The 14,074-nt window shown below is 35.9% G+C and overlaps 1 protein-coding gene across 2 annotated transcripts in view; it reads left to right on the forward strand.

The window, feature by feature from the left end:
- The first annotated feature begins 1,405 nt into the window (after nt 1-1,405).
- Nucleotides 1,406-14,074, forward strand: part of NUP62CL (nucleoporin 62 C-terminal like) — a 40,490-nt gene continuing 27,821 nt past the window's right edge. The window contains exons 1-4 of one of the 2 annotated variants that reach the window (XM_089904225.1): nt 1,406-1,523; nt 2,307-2,411; nt 4,304-4,402; nt 8,630-8,789. In XM_089904225.1, coding sequence (XP_089760351.1) covers nt 2,354-2,411; nt 4,304-4,402; nt 8,630-8,789 — 317 coding nt within the window. In that variant the 5' untranslated portion in view covers nt 1,406-1,523; nt 2,307-2,353. Of the gene's footprint in view, nt 1,524-2,287; nt 2,412-4,303; nt 4,403-8,629; nt 8,790-14,074 lie in introns of those variants that run through there. The other variant, XM_030759491.2, reaches the window with a different exon arrangement.

Here is a 14,074-nt window from a genome sequence, read left to right on the forward strand (position 1 = left end):
ATTCATAATATATAGAATTGAAATTTATATTGATCTTGTATCCTGCAACTTTGCAGAACTTGTTCATTGTTCTAATAGATTCTTTTTATTGGAGTATAGTTGCTTTACAATATTGTGTTAGTTTATACTGTACAGCAAAGTGAATCAGCTGTACTTATACATACATCCCCTCTTTTTTGGATTTCCTTCCCATTCAGGTCACCATAGAGCATTGAGTAGAGTCCCCTGTGCTATACAGTAGGTTCTCATTAGTTATCTATCTTATACATAGTATCAATAGTGTATATATGTCAATCCCAATCTCCCAATTCATCCCACCCCCCACTTTCCCCCTTGGTATCCATACATTTGTTCTCTCTACATCTGTGTCTCTATTTCTGCTCTGTAAATAAGGTCGTCTATACCAATTTTTTCAGATTCCACATATATGCGTTAATATATGATATTTGTTTTTCTCCAGATTTTTTTATGGGTTCCTTAGAATTTTCTGTATTTATGATCATGTCATCTGTTTATAGAGATAATTTTACTTCTTACTTTGCAATCTGGTATCCTTTATTCGTCTTCTTGCCTAATTGTCCTGGCTAAAGCTTCCAGTGTGTTGTTGAATTGAAGTGGTAAGAGCAGACATCCATGTTTTGTTTTTGATGGCAGTGGAAAAGTATTCAGTTTTTCACTGTTAAGCATGACGTTAGCTGTAGGTTTTTCATAAATGCCCTTTATCATGTTGAGGAAGTTCCCTTCTCTTTCTAGTTTGTTGAGTGTTTTCATCGTGAAAAAGTGTTGGATTTTCTCAGATGCTTTTTCTGCTTCTATTGAGATGATCATGTATTTTTTAAATAACAGCATAATTGAGGTATAATTCATATATCTTAAAAGTCACGCTTTTAAACTGTACAATTCAGTGTTTCTTTTAAACATATTCACTTAGTGTGCAACTATCACCATTATGTAATTCAAGAACATTCTCATCACTGCAAAAAGAAACCCTGTAACCATTAGCAGTCACCTCCCATTACCTTCTCTTTCCAGCTCCTGGTAACCACTAATATACTTTCTGTCTATGGATTTACCTCTTCTGGACATTTCATATAAATGGGATCATACAATATGTGGCCTTCTGTGTCTGGCTTCTTTCATTTAGCAAAATGTTTTCAAGATTCATTCATGTATCAGTACTTAATTTTTCTGATCCTCAGGAGGGCTCTTTTCAGCCTTCTCTTTCCCTGGTTATCTCTGCTAAACTGGCTGGCCTGCAGCCTAAATGTTGCTCTCATGAAGCTTACTTCCTCTTAATTGCTTACCACCAAAATCTCTATTTTTTTTCGAGAGAGTCCTTTGGCTTGTACTTCCTCATACTCTGTTTCAAATAAAGTCAGTTCTTCTGGGCATAGCTTTCTGTTCTTATGGGCTACCTTTATCCCTGGGCAAAATCTTTGAACCAGTGCTTTGGGTGCTGGGCAGTGACCGTTGCTTCTGATCTTCTTGCTTCTCTCTTCCGGCATGCAACCTCAGCCCTACAGGTAAGCTGGGGCAGGGCAGTCAGGGTGATTGATGGGGCTCCAGCATTGCAAGCCTACTGTGCCTGGTGTAGACCCTCTCCCCTATGAGTGGGGGCTGACTGGAGGAAAGGAGCCCCTCAGCTCTTGGCTGTACTCACCAGGAATTTCAATCCTTTAACTGTGTGTCAGGGGTGATGAGGAATGCTGGCTGCTTCCCCTCCTAATGAGATACTGTATTCCTTGGTTGGGAGCTGAGGGAAGAGGGAGTCCAGTCTTCTTGGCGACTCCTGCCTGGAGTGTAGCTTCTCTCAAGGGGAGCAAGGGGATGGAGGGAAGAGCATGGGTTATGATTCATATGCTGTAGACTCTCACCTGTATTACTGAATTTTAGCAGATTTTCTTGAATAAATGTTTCTTTATTTGCTGTACCTTCAGGACAATTTCCAGAGATTTCAATTTTTTTAAAAAAATATTTTTTACCAGTTATGGTTGCTTCACTGGGGAATGGGTCCCTAGGACTTCTTATGTCACAAATTTGGAAGTGGACCCCCCTGTTAGGTTGCTTACTTTTTTAGTAGAGTTTCTTTCTTATGATGGTGCTAGAAGGCTGGCTATACTAAGCAGTACTGATGAACTATTTTTTAAATCGAGATTTTACTATGTCAGATTTATTAAGTATCAGGGTACTTGATTTTCCTTGCTTTGTTGTTATTTCTCCATATACGTGAAGTTTGTTATAATGGTGTTTTACTTATTAAAAATTATTTTTATTGACATATTTTTCTGCTTGTTACTTTAATTTAGGGCTGGTTCCAGCATCTACTGTTGCTACCGCTACTAGTTCAAGCACCATGCTGTTTACCTCATTTTCAAATGTTTCTACCTCCACTGCTGCTACTGGGCTCTCATGTAAGTTACTGGTTGCAAAGAAAATACTATTATTTCGCATCAGGCCACTTAACTCAATTTGCCAGTATAAGCTATGGATCTCTGACGTCTCATAAATTATCATTATGCTTGATCCCGTTTGTAACTGTTGATATCAATAGTAGCTTTGCTAAAAACCTGATTGTCATGGCTTTCACTATGAATTTTATATTAACATGATTATTACAGCTTAAAGTGATGATTTTAAGCATATAATTCATTAACAGTGTAATGTTTTGAAGCAAATGGGAAGAGTGGAAGTTTCACCAAGTATGTCTGAAGGGAAGAAGTCTTATTGTCCATGTGAATAAGATAAAATGGGAAATAAATGTTGAAGCCTTGCTGTATTTTATTCTTCTATATAGACCAGGTTTGCAGTCCTTATATTTTACTTATCACAAGTGTTACATGACAAAAGGACCAGCTGTAGTTTTGAGCTTTAATGACACTGTGTGATGTCTCCGGTTCTCTCCCCTTAAAGATGAACATCTGGATGCTTTGAGCTGAGAAGTGGGGCGTTAATTATCTTGTAACCCCAACTTCTTTTATACACCTCTTGCATTAGTAGAGTAATAACAAATGGTGAGAATATTGACTTCTGTATGTATCTTAGGCAATTCTTTCTTACAGGTCCATATAAGCTGCTTGTGCTTTTGCGGCATCTTAACAGTGCCATGATGTTCATCATTAGAGTTTGTTATTGTAATCCTAGCAGTAATATGGCCCTCCCAAAGCCCTGTTATAGCAAGCCTGTCACCATTTCTGGGAATAAAACTTGCCAGGAATTGCTGATGCCTAGTTGAGCCTGAAAAATGGCGGCCGCCATCCCCATTGCCTTGTGCAGTTGGCGTAGGTGGAACATTAGTTGAAATTGCAGGTTGCCACTTGAATTGTATTTTCTTCCAAGTAGATACAGTTCCAATCCTGAGACATGACTGAGATTCTGGAAACCTTTTGATATATGTAAGCAATATCCTTCTCAAGTATAATAGATTTTGTGAATATGACCATGTCTGAGGTTGGGAGTTAAAATTATTGAATGAATTCCATTTCCAATCAAAGACTTGACTTCTGACCTTTTTTAAAAAATTAATTTATTTATTTATTTATTTATTTTGGGCTGCACTTGGTCTTTGTTGCTGCGTGCAGGCTTTCTCTAGTTACGGCAAGCGGGGGCTACTCTTTGTTGCGGTGTGTGGGCTTCTCATTGCGGTGGTTTCCCTTGTTGGGGGGCATGGGCTCTAGGTGCGTGGGCTTCAGTAGTTGCAGCGTGTGGGCTCGGTAGTTGTGGCTCGCGGGCTCTAGAGCTCAGGCTCCGTAGTTGTGGCGCACGGGCCTAGTTGCTCCACGGCATGTGGGATCTTCCCGAACCAGGGCTTGAACCTGTGTCCCCTGCACTGGCAGGCGGATTCTTAACCACTGTGCCACCTGGTAAGTCCGACTTCTGACTTTTGACAGGTTTCTTTTTTCTTTCCTGTCTTTGATGTCCTTGCCTACAAAATGAAAAGAAACCTTGACCACAGTGTTTTTAAAATCAACTTTAATGAGATATAATCTACATGTCATAAAATTAATGTAAGTGTATAGTTCAGTGATTTTTAATCAGTTTACCGAATTGTGTAACTCTCACCATAGTGCAGTTTTAGAACATTTCTATCATCCCAGTAAGATCTCTCAGCCCGAGACAACTACTAATCTGTTTTCTGTCTCTATCTATGCCTTTTCTGGACTTTTCATATAAATGGATTGACTGTAGTTTTTTGAGGCTTAGCCAAAGTTACTAAAGGACTCAGATGAAAAATACCCTATATAAATTCTTCATTCACTGTTTTTGATTAAAAGAGTAATAGGTAATATTATGTTGTTCTCTGCAGTTGGTGCCTCTACAACTTTGGCTGGAATGCTTGGTGGTACAGCATTGGGATTTGGATTAAATTTCCCTGGAGCAGGTGGAGCAGCTGCTGTTGCATCTAGTAAGATTTTTAGAACTACTGGGATGTGTTTGAATGCTCACTGGAAATGTACTGCATAACAAAAGCAGTAAGTAGGTTGTATTCCTTAGCTTCTAGGACTAAGAAGGTTTTGATCATCTCACCAGCATATCCAAAAGGTACATCAGTATTGACAATTGCCAAAGGGTAGAATGAGACAGTTGATGTCAATGAGATTACTTCTTTGAGATGACCATAATCAAAGCTGCTATCAAACTCTTGTCAACTCTGAAACTTAAAAATTCTTATTATTGATCATACTATTTAAAGTGACCCAGTACATTGGGATTCATAGAGTTTTATTCTCTAAAAGTTAATTTAAGGTTTGACCTGTATTAAAGTTGATCCTCTCCTTAAGCTGATTATAGGAGTTTCTGTGGACCTATCCTAAATTTGTTCCTGCCAGTTAGGCACTAGTTAGGTTGTAAATTAAAGAAAACTTGGTTATCCATTGCCTTTTAGCTGTTGTGAGCTGGGTGGTTAGAGGTCAGTTACTACTTAAACCTACCATTTAAGTCAGACTCCACTTTAGGGAAGTCTTGTTTGTTCTGACTTTTAAAAGTTTACTTAGGGCTGAAATGAATCTTTATTCAAACCTGTCATAAACTAAAAGTCAGTCCCTGTTAAGTTGAAAATAATTATTCCTAAACAGAGATGTAAACCATCTTTTGCATGACCAACACTTAACTGAATTTCTACTGTGTACTCGGCTAACTGGCCAACCTATGAGCATTATGAAGGGCATGGCTTGAGAATTTTATAAGTAACCATATTTGCAAGAAATATAACACATAGTTTCCCTTATAAAATGCTGAACAAAAAATTGATTCTTTCAGTCGTGGGCGGAGTCACTGAAATATGAATTTGCCGGCTTTTTGGTGACTCTGCCATAACTCACCCCCTACCTATCTGAGTCTTAAGAGTCCTTCCTGCAAACTGGTACCTTTGCTACTAGCCCATTCCATCCACCACTGCCTTATGTACTTACCCACCTCCCCATCAGATATGTCTCAACTCAATACCCCCAACCCACTGTTGATTTTTTCCCCTACTCACCTTTCCTCCCCCCCAAGTATATTTACTTGCTCAGATTCTTCATCTCACAAATTAGCCCTGTAGGACAGCTTTCGGGTATCTGTATTTGTAAATTTATAGCCATTTGAGATTATTCTCTGCCCTAGGTATAACCAGCAAGTTTTAAGAGAAGCTTGCTTGTTATAAATCTCATCTTTTGCATTAGTCTATGAAAGTAATGATGTCCATTCCTAGCATGGAGTAAGATACATAGTTGTTGATCAGAGACAAGATAGGAAAATTGGATAGTAGGATCTTTTAAAGGATGGTCTCACTATTTTATGTAATGATTTTTAAGATCATCAGAATGAGATTTATTTAAATGTAAATCCAAATTTGGTATGCAATTATTTTCTATTATTTTAGAACAGTGCTTCCCTTTTAGTACACAGATAACATAGAGTTGACTGTATTTAGTTTAGAACAAAGTTGTAACTTGTAAAATCAGACTGTGATAGAACCTTCGTTCTCAAAACCATTGCTTCTTTTGGTATTAATTGAAATATTATTGTTATTTGAATATTGCCTACTATGCCAGAGCTAATTTATACCTTTTAAAAATACCATGAAAATAAGGAACAAAGATAAATACTATATAAACAGTTTAAAATAATCATACCATTTTTTATGACTCAAGATTCCTTTGTGTTTAGACTGACAGGTATTAATTTCCTGAAGGTATCGCACAGCATCTTTGGAGAGCTGTTCATTTGTCTGTTAACCTCTTTCTTTAGTGGTAGTGATGGTAGTTGCTTTTTTAAAAATTATAAAAACCATACACACATGCATATATACATATATCACACCCTCTAGAGAAAACAAGTTTGGTGCTTGTCTTAACAGGCTTTTTTCCAAATGCTTACAAACATACATTAAATTTATTTGTTTTACAAAAATGGGATACACACAGACATAATCATAGAATTTGCTGTTTTCTCTTAAGTATACATTATCTTTGGACATCTGTCCATGTCAGGAAATTCTGACTTAAAAAAAAAAATCTTCTTTGGGCGAAGATAAGCTCCCTTACAACAAGGACTTGTTTTTTTCTTAATTGTTTTTCTGGGTTTTTTTTGCCTTGAATATAGTAGTTACACAATGTTAGAATGAATTAATCGATAAAGGGGGGGTCTTGATAATGTCATTAATTTTCAGCATTTCTGGGGAGGGAATTCTTTTCAAATAAGACTTTTTATTCTCAGATGAAGAGCGTGGTGACCACATGGCTGTAAAGAATGGAACGTGGGATCCAATCTTTAACCTCTCCAGTGTCCTGAGTGATAGTGACCCCGGGGATCCTTTGTGACTGGGCATGGTCTTCTCTTGTGGTGCTCATTCCACTTTCACAAAAGCTAACCAAAAGAATGGGGGAATTATTGTAAGGATCCTTGTGGCCAAAAGCGAAATGAAATCTTATGGAAATCTAATACAGGTATTATCGTGGCAATGAACTTCAAGGAATGTGGAATTTAGAAGTTGTTCTAAAGTCAGCTTTAGGGACCTCCTGGATCTAATATTGCATAAACATAATTCAGCTATTTTCCTTTTGCCTGTTTTTTTCTTTTTTTAACTTCCTTTTGGTTTCTTTACCTCTTTTTCTGCTTTATATTCTTAATTTTGACTTGCTCATGACTCTTTAATTCTACTTTATGTTTTTCCTCTGTCAGTCCTTTCAGCTCCCTTTGCCTGTTGTCTGATTCTTTCTACATACTTGGAAATATTTCCAAATTTCTGCTTAGAGTCTGATTCTTTCCATATTTCTGGAAATACTTCCGTATTTTTACCTACTGTCTGATTCTTTCCACAGTTCTAAATTTTCGAAAATGAGATTCTGACCTACCTTATCCCTGTTTGGCTAGAGCTTTTTGTGTCAGACCCTCTTATAGGCTGCCAGTAGCATATGGGATGGCTTCCTATACTTCAGATGCCCACCCTTGTCAACTGTGAACTAGGATCAAAGGACAGAGTTACTGAAATAAGGAATGGGTGTCTGAGCCTGATCCCTCAGCAGGAACAGAGTAGGCCAGTTTCCCTAAGAATAGGCAGTGCATGTTGGCAGTCACCATGATATATGTATTTATCTAGGGTGGCAGTTAACCTGAAAGTATTGCTAATTGGGAAAACAAGGCTAACGTAAAACAAACAAATAATTGTATACATGTTATAATATATTTTTATAACAAATTTCTTGTTACAGAAGCAGCATTTATTAATTATAAGAACATTTGAAAATACAGAGAACCAAAAAGAAGAAAACACTTCCAGTCTCCACCAGCTACAATTTTCTGTGCATTGTTTGTTAAGTGCTCACTGTGTAAGGAAGAACCAAAAGTGCTATAGAAGTTCAGAAAACCAAGAGATAACCATGAGTAGAAGAGAAGTGGACAGTAAACATGGTGAAGGAAGAATCTGAGCTTGGCCATGATGTGTACTGAGAATTTCATGTACAGAAGACAGGGCATTTTAGTAAGGGTGTAATAGAAAAGACACATAGAAGAGAGGTCTGGGCTGTAGACAAAACTTTGAGAGGCTTTTAACTATAATACTGGCTAAGATGTATGCCTACTATGGGCTGTGGTGTAGAGAAACAGGCAGTCTCCCCTATTGATAGGAATGTAAATTGGCAAAGTCTTTTTGGTAGGGGAATTGGAAAGTTATATTACAATTTAGAGCATGCTGACCCTTTGATCTGGCAATTTCATTTCTAGAAATTAATTACACAGATATATTCACATAAGTATGCAAAGCTATAGATGTACAGAGATTTTGTGTAAGATTGCAATTATTCTTTCCTTGCAAGTTTAGCAGAACTCACCGGTGAGGTCATCTGGGTCTGGAGTTTTCTTCATGGGAAGAGTTTTGAGGATTGATTCAATTTCTTTAATGGTTATGGGTCTGGTTAGGTTATAAAATGTATTTTTCTATACATTTATCCAGGATTTTAAGTTGTTAGCAAGAAGCTTAATCCAAATACCTGGCCTGCCATATATTATAGCAACATTGAGTTAAAATCATACAACTTGGAGTTCAAATTCACATTAAAAAAATACTTCTATAGTTTTTCATCCTGAATAATCAAGGACTGAATTTAAAAATTTCTTACTTATTACTAACATTATACACTTTATTTTCCAGCTACAACGTCAACCATCACCACTACCACGGTCACCACCACCAGCACCAGCACCAGCACCACCAGTAGCTTTACCATGAATCTGAAACCACTGACATCAACTGGCATGAATAACACTGTTCCATTTGGCATGATTCCTAAACCTTTTACTTTGACCATTAGGTAAGCCTATTTGAAAATTCGTGTGAGTCTCATTTTCTTTGTCATATAGAAGGCATAGTTTACTTGTACATCTTTAGAATAGTGTTTGAATGTTAGGTAAATGACTCAGAGTCGAGGAGCAGTTAGGGAAAGGATTTCTGTTGCTTAGGAAGTTGAACAACGAAAAGGATACCATTGTCTTCTGAATACCATTATAATACAATTATTACTATTGCTAATAATAGATAACATTTATTGTGCAATTACTATATGTTTAGAAATATGACAGTGCTTTACAGCATCATACCATTTAATCCTCACAATAACCTTATGAGGTAGGTACTATTTTTGTTCTCATTTTATAGATGAGTAGACTGGAGCACATAAAGATATTATAATTCACCTCTGGTCACACACTTGGTAATGGTTGAGCCAGGATTAAAATTCAGGTAGTCAAGCTCTAGAGCCTGTATTCTTACAATTTATGCCATGTTCATCTCTAAGTATTTGGGGTTTTTTTTCTTTACAACTTTATTGGAGTATAATTGCTTTGCAGTGTTGTGTTAGTTTCTGCTGTACAACAAAGTGAATCAGCTATATATATACATATATCCCCATATCCCCTCCCTCTTGAGCCTCCCTCCGACCCTCCCTATCCCACCACTCTAGGCGGTCACAAAGCACCTAGCTGATCTCCCTGTGCTATGCGGCTGCTTCCCACTAGCTATTTATTTTACATTTGGTAGTGTATATACGTCCATGCCACTCTCTCACTTCGTCCCAGCTTACCCTTCCCCCACTGTGTCCTCAAGTCCGTTCTGTACATGTGCATCTAATTAAACTTTTTATTTTGAGTTAACTGTAGATTCACATTTACTTCTAAGAAATAATACAAAAAATTCTGTGTGTACTTAACCTAGTTTTCCCCAATAATAATATCTTGCGATACTATAGTACAATATCACATTCAGGATACTGACATTGATATAGTCAAGATATAGAACAGTTCCATCACAACAAGGATCCCTCCTGTTGCCCTTTTATATCCACACTCGCTACCCTCTTCTCCTTTCCCTGAACCTGGGCAACAATTGCTCTGTTCTCCATTTCTATAACCTTGACATTTAAAGAAATGTCATACAAATGGAATCATACAGCGTGTGACCTTTGGGGACTGTTTTTCCCACTAAGCATAATTCCTTGAGATAAAGTTGTCATGTGCATCAATAGTTTGTTCTTTTTTATTTCTGAGTAGTATTCCATGGTATTATAGATGTGCCATCATTTGTTTAACCATTCACCCATTGATGGACATCTAGGTTGTTTCCAGTTGGGGACTATTATGAATAAAGCTGCTATGAACATTTATGTACAGGTTTTTGGTGAACCTAAGTCTCATTTCTCTGGGGTAAATGCCCAGGTGTACAGTTGCTGGGTGATATGGTAGTTGCAAGTTTATTTTTTTAGGAAACCGCTGTAAATCTTTTCCAGAGTGGCTGTACCATTTTACCTGCCCAGCAGCAATGTATGAGAGATCCACCTTGTCCACATTGTTGCCAGGATTTGGTGTTGTCACTATTATTTACTTTAGCCCTTCTAATAGATATGAAGTGGTATCTCACTGTGGTTTTAATTTGCATTCCCCTGATGACTAATGATGTTGAACATCTTTTCATGTGTTTATCTGCCATCTGCATGTTTTCATTTGTGAAGTGTCTTTTCATATCTTTTGTCCATTTTCTACTTGAATTTGTTTTTTGACTGAGTTTTGAGAGTTTTATGTATTCTAGATACCTGCCCTTTGTCAGATATGTGGTTTACAAACATTTTTTCTAACTCTGTAATTTGTCTTTTCATCTTTTAAAGAGTATTTCACCAAACAAAACTTAATTGATGAGGTCTGATTTATCAATTTTTCCTTTAATGAATTGTGCTTTTAGTGTCAAGTTTAAGAACTCTTTGCCTAACCCTAGGTCCCAAAGATTTTCTCCTAATTTTTTTCTAAAGGTTTTATAGTTTTACATTTTATATTTAAGGTTGTGATCTCTTCTGAGTTAATTTTTTTATAAGGTGTGTGTTTTAGATTGAGATTCTTTTTTTTGGGTGGGGGGTCTATGGATGTCCAGTTTTTTCAGCATCATTTGTTGAAAGGCTATTTTCTTCCATCGAATGGCTCTTTCACCTTTGTCAAAAATCAATTGGACGTATTTGTGTCAAATGCTTTTTCTGCCTCAATTGATAGGATCTTTTAAGATTTTTGTTCTTTAGCTTCATGATATGGTGAAATATAGTCAATGATTTTCAAATGTTGAACCATCCTTGCATATGTGGAATAGATCCCACTTGGTCATGATGTATAATTTTTTAATACATTTTTGGATTCAGTTTACTAGTATTTTGTTTGTGGGCTTTCATATCCAAGTTCATGAGAGATATTGGTCCGTAGTTTTGTTTTCTTTCTTTTTTAAATTCTGTCCTTGGTTTTGATATCTGAATGTTACTAGCCTTATAAGATGATCTGGGAAGTATTCCCTTCTCTTCTATTTTATAGAAGAAATTTTGTAAAATTTGTGTTAATTCACTAAAAGTTTGGCAGAATTCTCCAGTGAAACCCCTTTTTAAGGAGCTTTTAAATTATAAATCAATTTCTTTAGTGGTTCTAGGACTATTCAGGTTATGTTTCATCTTCCATGAGTTTTAGTAGTATGTGGTTTCCAAGGAATTGGTCTGTTTCTTCTAAATTGTGGAATTTATGAGTATAAAGTTGTACATATTTCCTTTTTGTCCTATAGGCATACTCCCCTGTTTCATTTCTGATATTGGTGATTTCTAGCTTTCTTTTATCAATTTTATTCATCTTTTCCCAAAGGAGTAGCTTTTATTTCACTGATTATTCTCTATTATTTTCATTTTCAATTTCATTGACGTCTACTCTTTATGAATTTTTGCCTTCTGATTGCATTGGTTTTATTTTGCTCTTTTTTCTTGAGCTATGAACTTAGATTATTGATTTGAGACATTTCCCCTTTTGTAATGTAAAGCATTTAGTGCTATAAATATCCTTCTTAGCGCTGTGTTAGCTTTGTACTACATCTTCTATAATGTTGTATTTTCATTTTCATCCAGTTCTATGTACTTAAAAAATTTCTCTTGTGAATTCCTCTTTGACTCATAGATTATTTAGAAGTGTGTTAATATCCAAGTGTTTGGATATTTTCTTGTTTTTTATTTTTATATTGATTTCTAATTTGAGTCCATTATGATTGGAGAGCATGCTCTGTATGATTTCAGTTCTGATATATTTGTTCAGATTTGTTTTACGAGCGAGGATATGGTCTTTCTTGGTCAGTGTTCCATGAGCACCTAAAAATTGTTTTCTGCTCTTGGGTAGAGTGTTCTATATATGTCAATTAGATTCTGTTGCTTCACTGTATTTTCAGATCTGTATCCTTGCTGCTCTAGTGCTTCTTTTCAGTTGTGGAAAGTGGCTTTTTGAATTTCCCAACTGTAATTGTGGATTTGACTATTTTTCTCTTTAGCCCTATCAATCAGTTTTGCTTCATGTATTTTGGGGTCCTGCTGTTTGGTTGGTACATATTCAGGATCATTAGCTTTCCTGGTGCTTTAATTCCTTTATTACTATGTAATGTTCCTCTTTGATTCTGGTAGTTTTCTTTGCTCTCAAATCAACTTTATCTGATATTAATATAGCCATTTATTTTTAACAATTAATCTTGCATGTATATCTTTTTCCAACCTTTTACTTTCAACATGTGTTCTTGTATTTGAAGTGAGTTTCTCATAGACAGCATATTAATGGATCATAATTTTTATCCATTCTGCCAATCTCTCTCTGTTAGTTGGTATATTTAGCACATCTACATTTAAGGTAATTATTGATGTGTTAGGGCTTAAGTCTGCCATTTTATTATTTTGTTGTTGTTGTTTTTTGTTACCTCTGTTTTTTGTTTTCTGTTTCTCTTTTTTTAAACTTCCTGTGGGTTATTCAGACATTTTTTAGGTTTCCAGCTTGTTCTGTTTATAGTGCTTCTGAGTATATTGCTTTGTATAGTTTTCTTACTGCGTGCTCTAGGTGTTGCAATATACATATGTAACTTACAACCATCTAGCCATAATGACGTTTTACCACTTTGGGTAAAGTGTAGAAACCTTACTTCCGTTTAGTTCCCTTTATGCTTCTTACCTTTTAAGTATAGTCGTCTCAGGTATTTCCTCTATGTACTTTGAACACCACATTCCATGGTGTTATACTTTTTTGCTTCAACCATCAAATATGATTTACAAAACTCACGAGGGGTAGAATAGCCTATTATATTTACCCTTTTCCATCCATTTAGCTGTTCTTCTTTCCTTTATGAAATTCCATGCCTTCTTCTATTTTCAGTTCCTTTCTATTTCGCCAATATTCAAGGGTAGTTTCGACAGCAACAAATTCTCTTTAGTTTGCTTTGCATAAAAATATCTTTATATTCCCTTCATTTCTCAAGGACATTTTCACCAGATATAGCAGTTGTGGTCAACAGTTTTTTTCTTCAGTACTTGGAAAATGTTGTGACACTTGCTTCTAGCCTCTATGGTTTAAGATGAGAAATCTCCTGTCATTCAAATTAGGGTTGCATTTTAAGTGATGTGTTGTTTCTCTCTGGCTGCTTTCAAGATTTTTTTCTTTATTTTTAGTTTTCAGAAATTTAAGTATTATATGTCTTAGTATAGATTTCTTTGAATTATTCTCTTTGGGATTTGCTCAGCTTCTTGAGTCTTTAGGTTTATATCTTTTGACAACTTTGGGAATTTTTCAACCTTTATTTTTCAGAATACTTTTTTAATCTCATTCTGTCTTTTTTCGTCTTTGTATAATTCTCTGATGATAAGTATGTTACCTCTTATTACCATCCTCCAGTTCCTTGAGATTTTTTTTCATTTTTTGTCTCTCTTCTCTCTCTGCTGTTCTGTAAGTTCTATTAATTTATCCTGAAGTTCACTGATTCTATTCTCTGTCATCTCTACTCTAGTATCAAACCCTTCAAGTGAGCATTTATTTCAGTTATTTTTCTTTTCTTTAATTTCCATCTGATTGTTTTTCATAACTTCTATTTCTTTGCTGAGGTTTTCTTTTTTTCCATTTGTTTCCCCAGACTTCATAATTGCTTGTTGGAACATTATTTTGATGGTTGCTTTAAAATTCTTTTCAGATAATTCCAACATCAGATACCTCTCAATGTTGGGATCTCTAGGTTGTTTTCTTCTCTTTTCAGTTGTCATTTTCCTGGTTCTTGATATGATGG

The sequence above is a fragment of the Delphinapterus leucas genome, chromosome X (assembly GCF_059928025.1).
Source record: "Delphinapterus leucas isolate spDelLeu-1000000601 "Yukka" chromosome X, BTC_Dleu_Yukka2, whole genome shotgun sequence".
In the NCBI taxonomy this organism is placed as follows: Eukaryota; Metazoa; Chordata; class Mammalia; order Artiodactyla; family Monodontidae; genus Delphinapterus; species Delphinapterus leucas.